General features: G+C 39.5%; 1 protein-coding gene across 1 annotated transcript in view; it reads left to right on the forward strand.

The window, feature by feature from the left end:
- Positions 1-23703, forward strand: part of casp7 (caspase 7, apoptosis-related cysteine peptidase) — a 46024-nt gene that overhangs the window by 18956 nt on the left and 3365 nt on the right. The window contains exons 3-6 of the mRNA XM_020528897.2: positions 16123-16271; positions 17755-17883; positions 18879-19054; positions 21745-21880. Coding sequence (XP_020384486.1) covers positions 16123-16271; positions 17755-17883; positions 18879-19054; positions 21745-21880 — 590 coding nt within the window. The remainder of the gene's footprint in view (positions 1-16122; positions 16272-17754; positions 17884-18878; positions 19055-21744; positions 21881-23703) is intronic.

Consider the following 23703-nt stretch of genomic DNA (forward strand, 5'->3'; position numbering starts at 1 on the left):
ACCATTTAAGGCTTGGAAATTTACCACAAACAAAGACCTGCTCAGAGATGTCCAGACTGTTCTGTTTTGTTTCTGAAATGCTTTTGCAACCTGAAAAATAAGGTTTGTGCCCAACAGGATTTACTTTGTTACCTACACTTGAGGAATTCCTCAATCTCATCCAGCAGCTGCAACCAGGAATACCTACAACTTGCTTTTGCAAAGACATTGCCATAGCTAGACACCAGTTGAGAGACTTTTTTTAAACCTCCTTCTTTCCAGCTTAAGAAATCCTCCCCTCTGACAGTATATTGATGTCCGGCTAAGCAAGCCCCAAGAGTCAAAATGGCATTTTCTGAGTAAAGCATGTGTGAAGTGTAAAATCACCACTTTCAGGCAAAAGTGTTTTCTTTTGTAAAGGTTGGGGGAGTTACGAATTATGACTCTATTTAGTTATGGCAACATCTAATGGCATAGATTGGAAGTGAGTCTGTTTTAAAGAAACTATAACTGGGTGTTTTACTAAACACTAATGCTATTTAAAGTAGGGGAGCTATTTCACAATTCATATAGAATTTAACGCCCTCCACTGTGTCAAGTTTGGTGGGAGAGGACTCTGTCACCTTCCTACCTCTGCCCTAATGTAAGTCTGGGGAGGGAAGGCCATGAAAGACTTCATAAAGGGCTCAATGTGCAGGAAGATGATTAAAAGGCTTCAGTCGACAGCTGCTAGCATCTCTCATTATTGGATGGGGGACCTGCCATTCACAAAGCCAACATGTTTACAGGTCTCCAGGGGGGTACAAAGGCATCAATATCATATCAACCGAGCCAGCCAGCGTTTCAAGACAGGTGTGCTGAGAACTTCATCCCTACCCTTACTGCTGGTCATCACCAATCCCTCCCACTCCTGGCTCATATCCCCTGTAGCTTGCCATCACCAAAGGACACAAGGCAGAACTGTCTCCAGCTCTGAAGCCAACAGGAGAGGCCCTGCCATTAAATACCACCATTAAAGTGCTCACTGCATTTGCTGCTGTCATAGAGATGAATTGTTTGCAATTCTTCAGCATTTGTACTTGCTTGAAGCATCTTTTCAGAACTCTTTAACAACTTTTCGGCCTTAAATGCATTTCTGTAAAATAGAATGCAGTGATATTTCGGAATATCCACCACTACTATAGCTGCTGCGTGATGCAATGGTTCCTGAAGTTGACAATTCCACTTCAATAAAGTGGTACTATTATCCCTTTCAATTGCCATTTAATTTACTCCATTTTGTATAAACCAGAAGGAAGTTGATCATTCTGTTATTTGATTTTGGAGCTCTTCCTGTAATTACTATGTTCAAGTTATTTGCAGCTGGTGTTTGGCAAAGATGTTGGCCAGTGAAAAATTTCATTTTCTCCTCCAAGGGTATTGACCTACACTTCAAACATGAATCCTGTTCTTTGGGTTGGATTTTCCCAACTAACTTTTGAACTCTACTCTACATCATAAGACCATAAAATATATATAGGCCATTCAGACCATTGAGTCTGCTCCACCATTCAATCAATGCTGATATGTTTCTCAAACTCGTTATCCTGCCTTTTCCCAGTAACCTTTGATCCCCTTATTAATCAAGAACCTATCTATCTCTGTCTTAAGTATACTCAATAACTTGTCCTCCACAGCCTTCTGCAGCAATGAGTTCCACAGATTCACCACCCTCTTGCTGAAGAAATCCCTCCTCATCTCAATCCTGAAGGGTCGACGCTTCACTCTGAGCCTGTGCCTTCGAGCCCTAGTCTCTTCCACTGGTGAAAATATCTTCTCCACATCCACTCAATTCCAAGCCTCTCCATATTTTGTAAGTTTCAATCAGATCTCCCATCATCCTTTTAAATACCATCAAGTACAGACTTAGAGACCTCAACTGCTCCCAATATGACAAGCCCTTCATCCCCAGAATCATTCTTGTAAGCTTCCTCCAACCCCCTCCAAGACCAGCACATCCTTCCTTAGATAGGGGGCCCAAAACTTCTCACAATAATCCAAATGCAATTTTTTTTTATTCGTTAATGGGATGAGGCAATTCGTTAATGGGGCATCGCTGGCTAGGCAGCATTTATTACCTATCTCTAATTGCCCAGAGGGCAGTTCAGAGTCAACCACATTGCTGTGGGTCTGGAGTCACATGTAGCCCAGACCAGGTGAGGATGACAGTTTCCTTCCCTAAAGGGCATTAGTCAACCAGATGGGTTTTTCTGACAATCAATTCATGATCATCATTAGATTCTTAATTCCAGATATTTTATTGAATTCAAATTCCACCATCTGCCATGGTGAGATTCTAACCTGGGTCCCCAGAATGTTATCTGGGTCTCTGGATTAACAGTCCAGCAATAATACCACTAGGCCATCGCCTCCCCAGGCCTTGTACAGCCTCAGTAGTACATTTCTGCCCTTGTATTCTAGCCTTCTCCAAATGAATACTAACACTGCATTTGCTTTCCTAATTCCAACATCAGGGGCAAACAGGGGCCAGATCAAACTTTGAGTGCTTTTTGACCACTAAACATGAGCCGTCTCAGGATGGACAATTAATCATTAAAATGTGGGCTTGCCATTCAGTGAAGAATGGTGGGTGGACTCATGTAGCTGGAGGACCAGGCAGAGGCCTTTTGGCACTTAAATAGCAGCAGGATATAGCATTGCAGGTAAATGGCACTTCAAAATACAGGTACCCACTCTCCAATTTGTTCATGTTTTAGTTTTAGAAAGAAACCTAATTTTCTGCTGGCCAGTTACTCAAAATGAGAGAGAAGTTGCAGCAGGAAGGGAAGGGCCTTTTGACTTGCCAGGATGCAGGTCCCTCAACCCAGAAACTGCCTCCAGAATCTGGAGATCGATTGTAAAATCCCAGTCAGCTTCCATCATTGGGTCTTAACTATTTCAATTGGATGTCTGCCACATGCAAACAGGCCTTACTTCCCATTCCACTGTACCTGCTCCCCACCCCTCCATTCCAGCAATCCTCGTGTCCCATATCTTGGGAAAATGGCTGCTGGAACAGTGGAAGAGAAATGACCAATTAACTGGAATACAAGTTGGTGCCACAGAATTTCATGTCTGCCTTTTATTCAGGAACAGAGAAAACCACTGATTTGGGTTTGATGCATTTACTGGACCTTACTTTAATCATCTTGCCCCAGGAGCATTAAGATACCCATGTCAATCATGGGTCCATGTCTCAAATCAAGAGTTAAACAGAATATCTTGAGAATCGGTGAGAGATTTGGAAAATTGGGTGATTAGTTAGCCTTGAACATGCTTTGCCTAGACGCTTTTTGACAGCCAACCCATCTGTGGTTCTGACAGAGGCAGGAGAGGAGTGATGTTAAAATGGACAAAGCGATGAATATCTGTATGCTCTACTGTGATTAGCCAAACATGAGACTGTTGCAATATGCTGTATCAGATCAGATTGATTTGGTGAAGTACTATTGCACTGTGGCAACATGATATTCTCCTTTTGCATGATGAATCATTTGACAGACAACTTTGGAATGTTTTGTACATGGGTCTGGAAAGGGTTAATACTTGATCAAGTGCAATAACCCCATCCACTGGGATGATGTCATGAAGATTTCATGGGAGAGAGATTTAGTGAGAGACCAATCTGAGGTCAACAGTCTTTGTAGCTATATAGGGCCTATTCTTATTTGTAAACAATTGCAGAGATGCAACAAGCCACACCTTGTTTTCTATACCAGACTGTGAGCTTGTTAGACCAAAAGGTGGCCACTGTCAATACTGTAGACCACGTAAGCTTCTAAATAACCACACATAGAAGACAACAGAGTATTTAGGTTTCTACAGGAGGCAAAGTTGCCATTAATGCCATCAAATGTGCAGTGTAAGCTTAGCATTAAATCGATAACATGGAAACTGTCTAGGCCTCATTGGAATTCAGCTGCCAGATACCATAGTGTTAATTCACTTTGTGAGCTGTTCTTTATTTCTTTAGTTTTATCGTAAACTCATACAAAAATATTTGATTGTTTGTGTTATCAAGAGTTTTTTTTTCCTCTCTTACAGCCCTGTCATGTTACAAAATTGTATTTACAGCCAGATGCTAATCATGATGGATGGGGCTCTGTGTTTAAGGCTGGGTGTGTCTTTGGTTAAAAACCTGTAGGCTTCAAACTTGGGCTTTCCCAAACAAGTGAAATATTTGCATATTTTTATCAAATTTCTATTACTGTAAGTGAACAGGAAGTTGTACAGTTATTTAAATTCCACGATGCAGAAGAGATTGTTTTTCTTTACTGATTCCTGATACATAGAACAACAACGTGCATGCTTGAGGTTGTAGATTTATTCGCCGAGCCGGTGTTTTTGATTGCAGACATTTCATCATCCTGCTGAATAACATTGTCACTGCACCCCAGTGGAGCATTGGAGTTCTGTCTCGTTTGTTATTTGTATGCCTCTGTTTGCTGGAGTGCTTGGCATTACTTGCGGTTCTGTTTTTCAGTGGTTTGTATATCAAGTCCAGTCCATTGTGTTTATTGACGGAGTTCCGGTTGGAATGCCAGGCCTCCAGGAATTCCCTGGCATGTCTCTGTTTGGCTCATGCTATTATGGATGTGTTGTCCCAATCAAATTTCTGTCCTTTGTCCGTGTGTAGTGAGAATTGGTCATGTCTCTTGGGGGCCAGTTGGTGTTGGTGTATCCGGTCTCAATACACACGGACAAAGGACACGAATTTGATTGGGACAACACCTCCATAATAGCACAAGCCAAACAGAGATATACCAGGAGAGCCTGGCATTCTAACCGGAACTCCGTCAACAAGCACAATGAACTGGACCCGATGTACAAACCACTGTAAAACAGAGCCAGAAGTAATACCAACCACCCCAGCAAACTGAGGCATATAAATAACAAGTGGAAGAGAACACCAATGCTTCACTGGAGATGCACTGACGATATTACTCAGCAGGATGATGAAATGTCTGCAATCAAATACACTGGCTTGGCGAGCATGTCTACAACCTCATCCATGACCCGAGCTACAAATCTTCTCAAAAAAAACTTTAAACGTGCATATTTCTTTGTGTTGTTCCCTACTGAACGGAAATACCTTCTAATGTACGGTTTTATTCAAGTGTCCAAACAGCGGAAATGATGTGGTCTGACAATTCTGCATGCCAGTGGCTGGTCTGGTGCAGCATTTAATCACTTCCTCATTTCAGCAGATCTGCCTCGGGTGACCTCATCTGAGGGCAAAGTCTCTTCCCTTAAAATAATCTTCTTTCTTCAATAAAGAAGGCCAATTTTACCAAATAAAGTCACCCTCTGTTATGTGACTGCTAAATTCCAACCCTGAAACTGAGGACAAAATGCCAACGTAACGAATGTGCCTGGAGCAGAGTTAATGTGATGTTTGTGCTCAGGAATTGCAGTAAAACATGCTTGTGTGATGTTGATTTCTTGCATCAGCCTACGCTCATGTTCTGTATTTGTTAAATTAGTTTTAACAAGCCAGTCAGTCCTATCTGTTGTATGGCTGCACATTGTGTTTATTTTGCTATAGACAGTGAGATGAGGTATTACATAAATATATCTAATATTTCCTCTAACCTGGCATCATCTATTGAGTTGAGAAGCTTTCCTCTCTGTTACAATAATGTGTAACAAGTATTTGAACATAAACAAATATTTAATGTTTTTCCAGAGTTTATACCAAATTGAAATTAGAATTTGTATCCATGTGGTGCTTTTTATAACCGTTGAACAAATCAAGATGCTTTATAGCTGATTCAAGTCCACTTTGAGAATGACTGTGATTAGTTCGGTTGTTTTTGACTTCACAACATTCTCTGGAAATGTCCCACTTTGTTGCGAAATGGCCTGATAAAGCTGGACATTGTTACTGGTTCTGTGATTTTTTTTAAAAATATGCATCTGATATTGTAACTTCTAGCATCAAAATGATAGACCAACACCAAAAAAAAATCTTGTGTGATGTTCTGATTTTTTGAACCTTAGAAAGTTGACAAACTCTGATGATCTTCTTGGGCTTAGTTAACTTTCTGCTCCCATCATTTTCTTGCACTGCTGTTAGGTTTCTGTTTCTACCACCATCTGGATACCTCTTTCCAAGTGAGATTCTCTTTTCATTTTAGCATACCTTAAAGAAATGTATCCAAAATTCTGATGACAGTTCTGTCTTGGATTAGTTCTGATTGTAAATCATCATTAACTGCAGTCACTGTTGTAGCAGCTAATTTGTGCACAGGCTCCTACAAATAGCAGTGTGATGATGAGCAGATAACCTGTTTCTTCAGGGATTGGTACCCACTTTGACTTGCAAGTTGGGTTTGTCACTGTCTGGTTTCTCTTTGCTGTGTGGGAGAATAGCAAGTTGTTTATAAATGAGATGAGAATAAGGAATGATGAGATGTTGACATGTGCAAATTGGACTCTCGCCATTCAGACCTTTAGGGGCAAAATTGGACTATTTTTTTCCTTTGATATTGAGAATTTCATATTTCTAATCTCACTATATTTTCCCAACTCACTTGCTGTGGCCCAAGTTGTTCAGAGGGTGAACTCTTCCCAGTCCATGTGCTTGAGGAGGACAATGTTTATTTCAATCATAGAATCCCTACAGTGTGGAAGCAGGCTACTTGGCTCATCGAGACCACATGGCCCCTCCGAAGATCATACCACCCAGACCCAGTCTCCTATCCTATCCCTCTAACCCTGCATTCCCCATGCCTAATCCACCCACCCCGCACATACTTGGACACTATGGGTGAATTAGCATGGCCAGTTCACCTAACCTGCACATCTTTGGACTGTGGGAGGAAACTGGAGCACCCAGAGGAAACCCATGCAGACACAGGGAGAATGTGCAAACTCCGCACAGACAGCCACCCGAGGGTGGAATTGAACCCAGATCCCTGCCACTGTGAGGCAGCAGTGCTGACCACTGAGCCACCGTGCTATAACGCGTGTTTTGTTAATGTGAATTGGCTGTAACGCGATTGATGAATAGTGGACACTGTTTGGATAACGCAAACTTTCTGCTGTACAGGTATAGCGATTTTCTGTAGCGATTTCCCTATAACGCAACTTTCTGTAGTGTGAGGTCACACAAGAACGCAATTATCGCGTTTTTAGAGAACTACCTATACCAAGTGTATTACGTCAAAATATGATGTCCATATTACACCAGGAACTCAGTATTGAAAGCACAAGACAGCCAGCATGTGAATCTGTAAATTGGCCAAGGATTATTCAGGATATTCAATAACTTGTGAATGCATTTCAGGCATGTAAAATGTATTAGCTCAGGAACCAGAGGGAGCCTTTACACCCACATGATGTTTCATACACTCGTTGAATGAAAATATCAACACACCTGTTCATAGTGTAGGGGAAGATTCATCTTTTGGATAGATTATGTCTCTCTGAGTTTCTCATTGTTGGGCAACTTAGCAACACAACAAATATGGCCATTGCTGACAGGATGAGGAATGTTTCAGTTGGATCAGTGCCTGATGATGGATCACCGTTTTAAGATGTGTACTAAGTAAGCAGTGACCCACACGGTCACCTGCTATCCGTGCTCAAATGGTGCACACAATCGAATGAATGATCCTATTGTCCAGAGGCAAAGCAAGATTTTGGGCAGAAATGCAGCAATGCAATGCAAAAGGGCAAGAGATTACTATCCCCAGCACAACTTGTGTTCGGAAAACAAGTGCAAATGACTTAGCTGAGCAACCAATTTGTTCTGAGACATCTGACCTCCTTCAATGAAAGATATCCATGACGGAGCAGGTAGGTAGAGAACTAACAGACCAGGCAGAGACTGAGAATTACAAATATAAACGCCTGGATACCAGCAAAGGTGTCCAAAACATGTAGCCACCCCAGATCACACTACATCATCACTATCTTAGTGCTGCCTTGCAAAGAAACTGAAGCCACTCAGACTAATGTATGACAAACCAATGATAAAAAAGGCAAAATATTATAGATGCTAGAAATCTGAAACAAGCACAGAAAATGCTGGGAAAACTCTAGGCTGGCAACATCTATGGAGAGAGAAACACAGTTAATATTTCAAATCTAGTATGATGATTCTCCAGAACCATTCCAAAGAAGAGTCATAGCAGACTTCAAACATTAACTCTGTTTCTCTGTCCACAGATGATGCAAGATCATCTGGAGTTTCTCCAGCATTCTACATTTGACTCTGATGACCGTTGAGTGAAAGCAACTAGTAGCAAGCAACTAAGTTGTCAATCAAATGCAAGAGAGGGCAACACATACTCTTCAGATGGGTATATCATCACTAGATCAGGATGAGTTGTCAAACTTCCAAAGCATTACATTGAAGTTTGAAAATATAGTCCTGTAAACTAAGTTTATTTGTTTATATAATTATTGAATTAGCAACATGTGGCTGTGTAAAACCATGCATGTCTGATTGAGATAATGCAATATTCCCCTTTTCCAAAGATGAACAATTATGTCTCACCATTGTTAAACCTTTAAGAGACACGGTATGTCACTATTACTTTGAGGTATCCTCATCTCATCATTGCTGTGACCCAAAGGGAATGAAGGTCTCATAGCCCATCTGATCTTGATACTTGCAGTGTGACATGCACGATATCCACCATCAATTTATCATGTTACCAAACAAGCATGAACGTTGTTACATCAGATAAAATACCCTGTGGAGGCAAAACCACATCAATGCTCACTGCTGAACTTGAATAAAATCCGAATGTGAGATCTACAGCTTTCTCCAGCAAAATCCTGCCTCCCCTTGCAAAATTCTTTGATGGGGATTCCCAGCCTGGAGCTGTAACTATATCATCAAGCTGGTCAAGCAGCCAATCACATCAGAGAATTCTTACCAGCCAACAACCAGGAAATGAAAAGCGCTAATGGTATGATCACTTTTTAGAAGTTTTACACAGAAGAAGATAAAAATTGGGGAATATACACATATTCTTTAAAAAAAAGTTTTTTTCATATTTCTTTAAATTTATTTTAAAAGATCTAGAAATTGATCATAACAGACATTCCATAACTAAGATATTTTCAGAGCCAGTTCTGTTTAAAAATATTTCTGACTTGCATCATTATTAAAAGCTTAATTATACCTGACTTTCCAATTTTTAAATTGGGTTTCTATCTGCAACGTAAGATCACATCAGTGGATTTCAATGATTGCTGGCAGTGGCTTGGGGATCCCACTGTAGCCAGTAGCAGAGAATGGATGACTACACCTTTGGAGTTTCTATTTTTTAATCTGCCCATGTGCTAATTCCTAAAGTTATGCTTGATATCAGAGCACTAGCAACAGCAAACATTGATACTTGTCCATCTAAAAATTTCACAAAATCCAGGCTAATGGGTTGCAGAACTAATTTAAAAAGCATCTTGATTCATAAAATCTTATCAAAGGATAATATCTACTTCAGTGGATTGGCATTATTCACAATTGCAATATATACAGTGGTAATAGTTGACTACAATTACGCAATATTAATACTTGGATTTTCTTATTTTTAAAAATGACTATTTATTTTTCAGTAGAGCCAAAAATTGTATAATTCCTTTTCCTTTGGCGTTGTGGGGCCAAGACAGATCTTACCCTCTAGTTGGAGAACCAGTGAGAATCCAACTACAGTTCTGTGCAGGAGAATCCTCAGGCACTTAAAGTGGTCACCATTGGGTCTTCCTTCCAGTTTGAAGTCCCCAGTGGTGGATGCCTCGTCCACCAAATGCTGCCACCCAGTATGAGGCCAGAAGCTCCTCATGCCACCAGTGCCAATAGCAGCAAGCGGCTGCTGGCACCAGTATGTTGCCGCAGAGGCTGAGGATTGCCTTGGGATTCTGGGCCAAAGGTGAATGAAGGCAGATGGGGTAGAAGGGTAGGGGTCATAGTAGATGGGTGTGAAGGGTAGTAGAGGTAAGGTCTGGAGCTCATGGGTTTCAAGGGCACATTTGACCTATCTCACTGCCCCAGATGACAAGTCTCTAGATGGGACATAGTGTGTCTGATGTCAAATAATTTCCCCACCCCAACAGAAAGCCAAACTGACAGAGTTTGTTAGATGGCCTACTGTGCACACATGCAGTCTCTAGTTTTAATCCCTTAGCAGCTAAGCCTTAGCCAGCACTAAATTATGGTGGGCTGAAGAGTAACAGGTCTCCTTCTGCTTATTAATGAGCCTGAATGACATTCCACCACTGGTGGTTGGAATTCCCACATCAGCCCCTTTCCCCCCAGGAGAAAAAGAGATTTCGCTGTTGCTGGGAGACTGCCCCACAGCAAATACAACAAAGTGGACTTGACTTGATCACAGGGTTACCCTGCTTGTCAGGCTGTAATGAAACCACTTCATTGAGTTTGAAAAGACATGTTCTCTGTTCTCCACACGCTATTTTTGTTTGTCTTGAACCTTTGCAAATGAGCTCTGTTATTGAATTAATTTTGGATATGGGCAATTGATCTTCTGATCTTGGATGCACTCACTTCCTTTTCAGTAATACCAAAGCAAAAATATTTACTTGTACTTTACCCGGTTTGCATTGTATGATGTTGGAATGTACCCAATAAAACATCTGTTAGAAAAGCTGTCAAAAGGTTAATCTGTTGATTGTGTTCTGTCCAGAAGTAAATCTGGGTATCTGATAAACTTTGAACATTTTCCCCTGATATATAGCACAACTTTGGCCATGCAGCCTCACAGGACATTATTTTTCGCTCTTTGTAACTGGTTTGGGAATAAACTGGTTTTCAATGGGTGAAGAGTTCAACTTCAAATTCCAGTAATTCCTTATTGAATCAATTTACCATACGTGCATATCAATGCCAAGTATCAATACCAGCATAATTTGAAACTGTAACAATTGACAATAATCAGAAAACGAAATGTAGAGAAAATTGGCCAGAATATTCCTATGGGAAGTGTAAATCTGGAGCCTAGGGGATTCCAAGCTAGTTTTACTTATTTTGTCTCTTGGACTTTATCTTGGAAAATCTTCCATTTTCTCATTTAAGAATACAGAACAAGATACTTACACAGGTACTTTGAATACTACATTTTTGTCATGATATTCAATCATGTGTCAACAGGAAGTTCACATGTGCCAAAGAATTTTTAGCAGAGGTTCGACAGGTCTGATTATCTGCAGAAACACATGGGCTAGAATATATACTTTGATTAAGGATCAGTTTCTTTTTAACAGAGTCTCAAATGTGGTGAATAAAAGTTTACTTTTAACAATAACTTCTGGCACTTAGCAGATCTGAAAATTCAGTATGGTATTTGTCATGCTGATGATAATGGTCTAATAAACAATTCTTTGTCAGAAACCGATTAACTCTGTGGGCTAGTTTTAGAAAAGTAAAACACTTTGTAGATTACGAAGCAGACATTTACAGCAACCCATTAATTTCTGAGCATGAGCAGCCTGAAAACGACTGTCAAGCAGAGTGACAACATTGCATTCACACACCACATTAAGTCTTTAAATGTGAACTCTTAAAGACAAGGTACACAGATAACAGCCAAAGAGTAATCTCTCCCAGAAAGTAATGCCAATGGGTGGCACAGTGGCTGTGTGGTTAGCATTGCTGCCTCACAGTGCCATGGCCCCAGGCTCGATTCCAGCCTTGGGTGACTGTCTGTGTGGAGCTTGTACATTCTCCCTGTGTCTGTTTCCTCCGGGTGCCCCAGTTTCTTTCCACAGTCCAAAGGTATGCGGGCCTGGTGGATTAGCCATGATAAATGGGGATAGGGTAGGGATTGGGGTGGGATGCTATTTGGAGGGTCAGTGCTGACCTGATGGCCCAAGTGGCCTCTTACCATACTGGAGGGATTCTGTGGTTCTCATGGTCTTCAGTATTGTGATTGCCAGAATATCCAAGGATTATAGATGAGTTATACAATTTATGTAATAATTTTTTATTTAAGTTGCTAACTTGTCTGGTAAATATTTAGAATTTACTTGCTAATGTATTGATGTTATTTCTCTGTCTTGCAAATTTCCTTCTACTTTACATCATCCTAGACCTTTTATAGAGGACAATTCAACCCATTGTGTCAGTGCTACCACCTCATAGGAACAGCTGCATAACGCTGCAAATATTTCCTCTTCACATAATTATCCAATTTTCTCCTGTAAACCATGATTGAATCTGCTTCCACCTCTCTCTCAGACAGCTTCTAACCATTTGTTGAGTGGTGAAAAAGTTTTCTTTATATCACAATGTAGGAGCAAATTACTGCTCCAGCGTTCTCATGATTTTCAGAAGCCCTCTTTTAAGAAGAGCAGACCAGCTTTGCCAACTGAAGTCTCCCATCCCCAGAAACATACTTGTAAATCTTTTCTTTGCCGTCTCCAAATCTTTCACGTTCTTCTTAAATGTTGGTGGCCAGACTTGATCATGGTAGTTCAGATGAGGCTGAAACTGTTTTATGAAGGCTCACCTTAGCTTTGTTACTTTGTAGCCCATGTCTCCATTTGTAAAGCACAGGATGCCATATGCCCTTATTAATCCTTTTTTCAACCTGCCCTGCCTCCTATAATGATTTGCACAGCCACACTCCCAAGTTCCTCTGTACCTTCAATCCCTTTAGATTTGTATCCTTTACCTCATATTATCTTTTGTTGTTCTTCCTACCAAAATGTCACTTCACACTTCTCTGCATTAAACTTAACCTACCAGATGCCTGCCTAAATCCAAAGACGTGCAGGTTAGGTGGATTGGCCATGTTAAATTGCCCCATAGTGTCCAAGATTGTGCAGGCTGGGTAGATTAGCCATGGTAAATGTGGGGTAGTAGGGATAGGTTGGGAGACTGGGATGCTGTTTGGAGGATCAGAACAGACTTGATGGGCCTAATGGCCTCTATCTGCACTGTAGGAATTGTATGTTTCTAAATCCACTGATTTGTTTGTAGCCTCTTGAAGTTTATCACTATCCGACTGACAGTTAACCATGTTTCCAAGTCTTGAACTTGTCTTTTGCACCCCAGTCTAGTTAATCATTTCTCCAATATTTAGTAACAATTTCATGCGCACACATAGTGATTGTGCAGGTTCTTGCAAGCAGACATCCTGACATCCTTACAATCTGGACTGATGAGGTAACCAAACATTCAGATAGGGCAATATTTTGAAATAATCTTTTTACTTCAGGTATATGGAAAGTGACGCAAATTATTAATAAATGAAACTAAGTGAATAAATCTGTAGTTTCATTCTGATATCCCGACTATGTGTTGCTTTAGATAAATACTATACTGCACACTAGTTGATACTCAACTTACAGTAAAATAAAATTTGATTTTAACGTGTATGCTGCACCTACTTAAGCACGTGTTATAATTAGTGAAAAGTAATGTTAAAGCAGTTTGTGGGTTAGAAATTGTAAGAAAAATTACCTGAAAGTGTTTTATTTTTTCATAGAATCCCCACAGTGTGGAAACAGGCCTTTCGGTCCAACAAGTCCACACCAACCTTTGGAGCACCCGACCCAGACCCATCCCCATCCCCATCCCCATCCCCATATAAACCACCTAATCTACACATCCCTGAACACTACAGGCAATTTAGCATGGCCAATCCACCTAGCCTGCACATCTTTTGGATTGTGGGAGGAAACCAGAGCACCTGGAGGAAACCCGCACAGACATGGGGAGAATGTGCAAACTCCACACAGTCGCCCAAGGGTGGAATCGAACCCGGGTCCCTGGCGCTGTGAGGCAGTAGTGCTAACCACTGAGCCACCGTGCCATTCAGAACATAATTGTTGAGCATAAATATGCAATTTATATTTGTACCACCTAGAACACTTGATACTTATTTCTTGTCTCAGATTCTGCTTCTGTAGATCCAATAGTGGTTAAGAATTACAATTCAGTCTTCCTCTGTCTGTTGTTATATTATTTGAGCAGTTAGGTAGGAATTTCCAAGGTGCTCCTTTTTCTGTTGTCTGTGCAGCAGTCAATTTTGTACCCTGACTGCATCCCCATTCCTGAAGCTAGGACCATTGGCATGGAGAAGAAAAATGACAGGGCTTGCTGGAATTAGTATGGTCATCTTCCTTCCAGGATACCAATTAATTCTCAGCGACCTCTTGTCATTCTATCTATGGAGCAAGCAATTCCAGATAAAAGAACTGTGGATAGTTTTAATTTAAGAAAAAGATACCCTTCAATTTAAGGCCATTAAACAATTCAGAATCTAGAAGTTTGAGCTCCTTTCCTCAAGGTTTTATTCTGGGCATAACGCAGGTGTACCTTTGTGGTGAGGATACCGTCAAGATTTCTGGCAGGTGACATCCTACTACGCATCCTCTTCTGACGTCAACATAAAGCATGGGTGACCACAGGAAGCCTAATTCCACTTGAGGCAGAATTTCACAATTTTAGAAAAGGGAGGAGATCTGGTAGAGCTGAGCTCCACCCCAAAAAACTCCTTCACCTATTTGGTGCGCATTGCTACATTGTTTTCCCAGACCCCAGATAGTTCGCATCCTGTAAATCCAGTGAATATTTCCTACCTATCCCACTTCATGGCATTATGCAAAAATAAAGAAAGTTTTGGATCTTGAATTGCTCAGCTTAAATTGGCTAATGAGAACCTATGGCCTTAGCACCAGTGGCTAAATGTCAAAAGTTTCTGAGTTATGTTAGCAAAAGCAACTAAAAGATTAAATTGCCAATTTGATGTAGCAGCAATCTAAATGTTGGCTACAGCTGGATGACCAAAAGGAGAAAAGTGAAGTTAAAGGATTGTATCCAGGCTGAGGACCAGTTGAGCTCTGATTTCACCTGATGTTCACTTATTAGCAATAACGCTCTTTAATGAAGGAAGGTTCCCTTGGCAACAGAATAACTTAGTCTGCATTATATGTAGGAACTAAGCTTTTGTAAAATAGTGTAAGATTCCTCATTCAGCAAAAAATGCCTTGAGATATTTTCTAACGTCACCTGAATCTCCAACCTTAGGGTCTTTGACAAACTTAAGATGAGTTCACTATTCAAATTTGAAATGAAACATAGTCATAGCAGTTGCTGATAAAATTAGAAATTTGTTCTCCTTCATTTTCTTTCTTCCAGGAGCTCCACATGGCAGTGGTAATAATAGAGATAGCATAGGCCATATGAAGCAGCATTGGTTCTGTGCTTCTTCTGACTCTTTCCATCAAACTGTAAACTCTGAACTCTTGGGTCTAATGATTGAGTCCTGTAATCCGCATTCTTGCTTCTGAAGTTAGCAGAAATATGTAAGAGGGCATTTTTTATTTATTCAAAGTATGTGGGTGTCACCAGCAAGACTGGCACTGGTTGCCTATTGCTTAATGCCCTTGAGACAATGGCAGTGTTCTACCTCCTTGAATCACTATTGGATGGGGTTGTGTGAGGAGTGTGGAAGGGCACTGGTACATCCACACTGCTGTTAGGAAGGGAGTTCCAGAATTTAGATTCAGCAACAATGAGAAAACCAATGGTATAATTCCAATCAGGATGGTGTGTGACTTGGAGGGGAACTTGCAGAGAGGTGTTCCCAAAGATCTGCTTTCGTTGTTTCTCTAGATGGTCATGATGTCGCGTGTTGAAGGAGCAAGCTTTAGTGAGTTCTTACAATGCACCTTGTAGATGGCACTTAATTCCCTCAACTAGATACATTAAAAATCGGAAGAAGGCTTTATGAGCCTAATCATTTAAATAAGCAATTATTTTTAATGGATGGTAATTGAGTCAATTAATTCCTCCAGCATTCTCCCAATCGTAATTAGCTGAGATTCCCCATAAGAAATATTCAAGTGGCTGTGAATCTACGGACAAATATTCCGAATGACTGCACTCTGCCTCTGGATATACAAATACGGAGCGCTTGCCAAATAAGAGTTCATCTTGAACGAAATAATCAAGGAAAGCACATTCCTCAGCAAGAACTAAACATCATAAACAGGTTTCAGATTACAGGCCATTCATGCACGATGCCAAATCATGCCTGTTAGCCTTAAAGAGGATTTGCAAGAACAGCATTATTGAATGTCATAGCAGTAAATTATATGTATGGCAAATGATCTGTTTCTATTTCCCAGGAAGAAAACACCGGATGAACGAGGAAAGAATCCTGAAATATCTGATTGTCATACCCGGGTTGTTGCACCAACATTCCTGTATAATATGAACTTCAAAAGAGTAGGAAAATGCATTATTATCAACAATAAGAATTTTGATGATAAAACAGGTATGGTGTCAATTTCATGACTCTCTATCTAGTGGATGCTATGCCACCCTCGTCAAACTGCATAGACTGATTTTGAACAATGACAGTAATTATTTCCATTGTTATTTGGCTCTAAGTAACTTTTTAGGCTTGTTTCCACATGGTACATTATTTGCTCCTTTCTCACTTACTATGTATCAAAGCATTTTTTTTTGGAAAAAGGAAAGATTAAACAGTGCAGATGAACAGGTTCCACTAAGTTAATATTTTGGGGCCTGCTGCTAATGTATTCAATGTATGAGCTGGAACTGACTGGATGACAGGAAAATTCGAGGTATAATGGACAGTGAAGAAGGTTTCCTCAGAGCACAACAGGACCTTGCTCAGATGAGCAAATGGGCCAAGGAATGGCAGATTAATTTTAATTTATATAAATGTGAGGTCTTACATTTTGGTCAGTCAAACCAGGGCAGGACTTAATCAGTTAATGGTAGGGCCCTGGGGAGTGCTACAGGTGCAGGTGCATATTTCCTTGAAAGTGGAGTCACAGGTAGACAGGGTGGTGAAGAAGTGGTTTGGTATGCTTACTTTCATTGGCCAGTGTATAGAAGTCGTGTTGTAGCTGTACTGGGCATTGGTGAAGCTACTTTTAGAATACTGCATTCAATTCTGGTCTCCCTGCTATAGGAAGGATGTTGTGAAACTTGAAAAGGTTCAGAAAACATTTACAAGAATGTTGCCAGAATTGGAAGATTTGAGCTATAGAGAGAGGCTGAATGGGCTGGAGGTTTTTTCCCTGGAGCGTCAGAAGCTGAGAGGTGACCTTACGGAGGTTTATAAAATCATGAGGGGCATGAATAGGGTGAATAGGCAAGGCGTAGTGGTCTCCAGAACTAGAGGGCATAGGTTTAAGGTGAGAAGGGAAACATTTAAAAGGGACCTGAGGGGCAACTTTTTCACGCAAAGGGTGGTGCGTGAATGGAACGAGCTGCCAGTGGAGGTGGGGGAGGCTGGTACAATTACAGCATTTAAAAGATATCTGGATGAGTACTTGAAAAGGAGGGGTTTAGCAAATGCTTGCAAATGGAACTAGATTTATTTAGGATATCTGGTCAGCGTGGACGAGTTGGAACAAAGTGTCTGTTTCGGTGCTCTGTAACTCTATGACTATGACTGCTTGCAGTGAACATTCAAATGAACAGACAGCAAGCAGTGGGCATGCTGCATTCATTACACAGAATAATTGACATCGCAATCCCTATGCTCTTTTCAGGACCTATCCAATTTAGCCTTGTGTGTCTCCAGAGTTATGGCCATTTCTAAAAGTTGTTTTCTGAAGCTGTGCAACTTTCTCCAAACTACAGTACCTTTAATGGCAAGAGTTAGTAAAACCAGGCACAGACTGGCAACAAGCTTTCAATTTAATGGTGTACTTTTTTGCTGACTGAAGTAACTATGGAAACGGACTATAACAGTTGTTCTGGCCTTATATTGTTTGTTCCAGAAATGAATGTACGTAATGGCACTGACATTGATGCTGGGAATCTGATGACATGTTTTAGCTCTTTGGGTTTCAACGTTGTTGTTTTAAATGATCAGACATGTTCTCAAATGGAGAAGATATTGCTTACTGGTGAGTTAATGCTTAAATCAAATGGTGTTAAAGATTACAATTTAATTAAATAGATGATGTTTACCATTTTTATAATTAGGTTTTAAGTCATTAAGTGCCTCAAGTCCAAACTACCACGTTGCTATTACAATCTATTCTAGAACTAAAAGAAGTTTTGGATTCATTGATTGAATTTTCTATGTAGACAGTGTTTGCCTTCAATAAAAATAACCATGGCTCATTTAAACTAGTGCTCATATGATGGAAGAGAAACTAAGCTGCTCCTTCACATGGTGAAATGGCAGATGTTTTCACAAACACATCAAGAGTCCAATTTGAAGACAACACTGCATATTTTTAATGCCTCTGCACTTTTCCCAAACGAAAGGAAATTACCCTGTCAAATACTTCCATCCGAAACATTGTAAATATTGATAAATTAATTTATCACTGCTGGAATACAAACACAGTTACAGAAAATTGGTATAGGATGGGGGCAAATTGGTCACCATTCAGATCACCTTTATGGAAAGTGCAGATATGTTGAATTGAGTTCGGCTGTGATGCGGAGCTGTTAACATGTACTGTCTAATCACTTGGTGAGTGGCCATTTAGTTAAAATATCTAATTGTTCGTATCTCCTACTACTATGGTTTAAAATAAACATTTTGAGAGTGTGGCACTGGTTACTATGCCGTCACTGTCTGCAAATGTCCACCATGATGGTTTCTAGAGAAGGTGGCAGTGGTCTGGACATTGTCTTTCATGAAATGAGAAGCACAAGTGGATATCATAACAAAGTTTTGATACTTCTTTTAGCACATCTGGTATATGTTGCTGGGAAAGGCCAGGATTTGTAAATACATCTGCTATTTTAATTTTTGATAATTTGACAGTCAGTATTTAATTCTATACTCATCAATATGAGCAATGACTCAGGATGATCTTTTAATTCAATGAATATATTTACTTTGGAATGCCACCGTTTTGTATTTGAATATTGTGATTTGTTTTAGTTTCTCAGGAAAACCACTCCAACAATGCATGCTTTGCATGTATCCTTTTAAGCCACGGTGATGAAGGCATGATTTATGGTACAGATGGAGCAATGCCTATAAAGAGACTCACTTCTCTCTTCCGAGGAGATATGTGCAAGACCCTTGTGGGGAAACCAAAACTTTTTTTCATTCAGGTAACATGGTTGTTCATGACTTTGCTCTGATAATATACTTTCTCATAATGTCCTCACAGATGGTCATGAAGAATTTTTTTAATCCACCTAGAAAAAGGCCAGGTTCTATTTTCCCTCTCCTGTACCTGAGGACATGGTATTTCCCAGATGGAATATGCAGACTGAAGAGGGAGAATCATTTACATTGCTGCAATGTGCAAGATTTCTAGGAACTTCCCAGGTTTTGTGATTGGCCCTGACCCTTTTAAATGAAGCAGAAATGGGCATTCCAAAACTCCTTCAATTTCCTCTGAATCTGCACATTAACTGCTCTAATTGATGAGAGCTACCCCTACAGCAGTAATAACTGCACTCCTGGGGTAATAGCAGATGTCTCTGGGGGTAATCGTTCTACATTGTTGTATAATGGATTTCTAACAATGAGAATTTTTGTTTTGCCAGCACACTGTTTCCCAGCTGAAGTGCCTTTGGTACTCGAGCTCTCTCATCCAGCACCAGTGGCAGAATGGTGAGAGTTGTGCCTATTTGCAGCAAGTCCAGAATAGGGGCTGCTAAGTGAGTGAGTGGGGGATCCTAGGGGTTTTAGGAAGAAGAGCTGATAACTGAGGACAGGGCATTGGTAAGTTGGGCTACTAACTGACTGAATGGGATGGGGAGAAAATTCATTGATATATCTCTTAGCTAGCAAATGTTCTTAAAACACATTGATCAAAAGTTTGCAATTAATTTCTTGATCATATGGTTAAAAATGTCACTGGAGTACTTCAGTTGTTTGTAAATGTTCCTGAGTACAGTGAGCACAGAAAGCTATCATGCACAGTTTACATCCAATGATCATACAACATGACTTCAAATTGTTTGTCCTTATTAGAACCTTTTTGTTTGCAACATTTTCTACTGTATAGTCATTAGTGAAGTAATTAAAAAAGGGACTACCTGTAGGGTATGCCAAGAAAATTGCTAAATCTGAACAGGGATGCGCAAATGTTTGGGAACCACTGCCCTTTACACTAAAATGTAAAACCAAAGTGTGTTTTTTAATAGTACTTTAGTGATTAAATTTAAACATTTAATTTGTTGATGAATAAAAGAGTTTTACATCAAATAAGATGAATATGACATTAGTGTCAACATAAAGAAAACTGCACAGCTTCATGTTAGGGATGTGTTGTTCTGCTAATGACATTCCTGTGATTGTACACAAGCTTTTCATTGTGAAGTAGGTGAATATTTGGTAATGATATTAATTAGGAACTTTAAAAAAGAATGAAGGTTGCATCCTTTAAAGGCGTGTTGACAAAGGTATGATTTTCATCATAGGCAGAGCAAAGCTGATAGTGAGACTCGGTTCTCTTTTCTGAGGGGATATGTGCAACAAACTTGTGAGGAAACCAGAATGATTTTTTATTTAGGTACCCATCCATGATTTTGCTCTGATTAATGGGCTTGCCAATAACATTTTTATGGGTGGACTTGAGACATTATTTAATGCATGAAGAAGCAGTTATGTTTTTAAAAGTGGATTTTTTCCCTCTCCTGTACCTGAGGAATTGATTTTTTTTCAGATGGAATATGCAGAAGTACAAGGTAGAAACAGATGCAGGTACTGCACCCTAAAGGATTTCTAGGGACTTTCCCAGGTTCTTAGGCCTTGAAGTTACATTTGACAAATATTCATGTATGAATACTTAATGCATTCTGTATAATTTTGACTACTTATAACAGCAAAAGAATTACATGTGAATACACAGGGGTAGAGTTTCTGCTTTGATATCCTGGAACAAGTCGTGGCCAAAATTTTGCCCATGTAGGAAAGTGCTTTTTGACTACTTATAACAGCAAAAGAATTACATGTGAATACACAGGGGTAGAGTTTCTGCTTTGATATCCTGGAACAAGTCGTGGCCAAAATTTTGCCCATGTAGGAAAGTGCTTTTTTCCACTCAACTTGTGTTTATCACAGATTTTAAAATTTGCCATGAATATGTACAATAAGACTGTTTTATAAAATATAAGTTTGTTAAAATTTGTTTAATGATAAACCTTAATTTATTTAAGGGAGAGAGCTTGATGCAGATTAAGAGTTATGGAGCTCTACGTTTTTTTCTGTCTTGTCCACAAATGTCACCAGACTTGCTGTCTTCCTCCAACACTTTATTTTATTAAAGGATTTAACTCAGTGTCCTGTGAGAAACCACCTGTGAGAAATCTAGTTTTTAAATGGCTGAAAATTATATTTTTAAAGAAGGTACAAAATTATTTCCTGTTTGTTTGGAATACAGTGACCCGCTCCTGAATAATTGTTTACTAAAAATATCAAAAACCTTTCAAAACATAGCTATTAGAGTCAAAAACAATATAAATGCTAGAAATCTAAAATAACTTCTTGGTAATACAGAACTTGGTTGTTGTGATCAACTGAAATTTAGCATTCTTGTGTTTTTCCTGATGAATCCACAATTAAAAGTTTCAACAATTTATCTCTTTTCAGCAATAAGTATGAAATAAAATACTCATCGGTGTCTCTCATTTCAGGTTTGCATTGAATTGAGTGGCTACAAGTTAGAATTTATTTGAATTATTTGAATTTCAATATTTATACACTGTAATTTGAAGCCTTAGTGCCTTATTCAATTATGACAGATTGCGTATATACTTGATGTAACCTCATTTTTTCTCGTTTGCTTCAGGCTTGTAGAGGTTCAGAATTTGATCAAGGAATTCAAACCGATTCTGGTTCTACCGGTGATGTAGAAACTGATGCAAATCCTCGTCACAAAATCCCAGTAGAAGCTGACTTCTTGTATGCCTATTCCACTGTACCAGGTAATGCACAGATTGCAGCCCTGGTGCGTAATTTTTCCATCAATGAATTAAATTATATTAGAGCTTTTTCTAAAATAAAAATCCTTTGCCCCATTCTTCTTGGTTTATTTTAACCTGATTTGAATTGGTGCGAAAGAGGATGTCACTGAGGGTTCAAGGACAGAATTAATTTGGCTAGAGCTAAGGAATTTAAAAAAGTGCAATGATATTGTCCAGTATAATCTATAGACCACCAACAGATTGAAAGGATGTGGAGAAACAATCTTCAGGGAATTTGATTACCCAAATATAGACTGGGTTATGGTGGTGTAAGGAAAAGCAAGGGGCAATGTTCCTAAATTTGCGTTCAGGTGAATTTCCAACAAAAGTACGTGTCCAGTCTAACAAAAAAGATGCACTGTTGGACATAGTACTTGGAAATGAGGTTGCCCAAGGGATTAAGTATCAGTGGGGAACCATTTAGGAGACAGTAATAATTGTATTGCAAGGTTTAGGATGATGGTGGATATTTGATAACAAGCAGTTCAGTTTAAGAAAGATCAGGTGGCAGAGAGCTGACTTCAAAGGCGAAAGGAAAGAGATGGATAGACTGGAATGGAAGGTCGTAATTGAGCAATGAGTTATCTTTCAAAGAGGTTATCTTTTAGATACTGTCTACGTATATTCCCACAAAAACCTGGTAGGACAAACAAGTCCAGAGCTCTTGAAACAACAAAGGCAATAGAAATTAAGATGAAGAGTAAAGTCTATTTATGACAAGTGTCAAGTAGAAATTGCAATTGAGAACCAAGAGGAATACAGAAGGTTCAGAGGGGAGGCACAAAAAACATGTTAGAGAAGCAAAGAGGAATTATGAAAAAAAACTGACAGACAACGTTGAGGGTGCCCAGAGTCTTCTACAGCCATATAAATAGTAAAAGGGTAGTAAGAGGAGAAGTAAGGCCGATTTAAAGAAACTGTCTTTACAAAAACCAACTCGCAACAACCCAAGCCTTTAGCCAAATACTTTTTAATTTGTGAAATATAAAAAGATAGGACATGTAATATTCCAGATGAGCTTCAGTCTGCTGACCTGGTACATGTAGCTAGGACACCAAACACGTACAGTTGTCATTGGGATCTTCTCCAAAAGCAGTTCGATCAGGAGATTTAGAGAAGAATTCATCCAGGAGCTTCTCAGGAGATTTATTATCTTTTTATTTTTCAGCTCTCACATTGAGTTATCAAGAGCTTTTCACAGAAAGGTGAAAAGGGATGTGTTTCTCAGCAGGCTAATCACACCAACTGAACTCCAAGTAATACCCCAAAAACTCAACACCTAACCGACATAAAGCCAGACATGTAACTTCCAGTAAACAAGGCTATGAGACCTTGACTGTTTTCTCAGCTTAAGAGATACTTCCAGCAAGTATTTTTTTTTCTTTTTTTTGACAAAAATATCCGAAGTGATCTGCCGGAAACCTTTCCAAAAAAAAAGTCTAGACATCTCCTCCATTTTCAAAGTGACCCAAGGTTCTCAATCTTTTAACCATAGGTTTCCAAATGTATTAGTAATGGGAGCACCTTCACAATAATATGCACACAAATTTGGTCAGTTTACTGAAGAACATTTTGAAGATGAATGGTTTATGATGAATGGTTAAGGGTAGAACAGATTGGAGAGTGTAAAACTAAGGGACAAATTACAAAGCCTGTTCATATAATTTGAATGATTTTCTCCTCGGTTATAAAGACTGTATATTTTCACTTTTACGTATTCTAGATTAGAAATTAAAATGGGAAAAAGACTCTTAACAACCAAGGATTGTAGAAAGAATTATTGC

Source organism: Rhincodon typus, chromosome 20, assembly GCF_021869965.1.
Source record: "Rhincodon typus isolate 14 chromosome 20, sRhiTyp1.1, whole genome shotgun sequence".
In the NCBI taxonomy this organism is placed as follows: Eukaryota; Metazoa; Chordata; class Chondrichthyes; order Orectolobiformes; family Rhincodontidae; genus Rhincodon; species Rhincodon typus.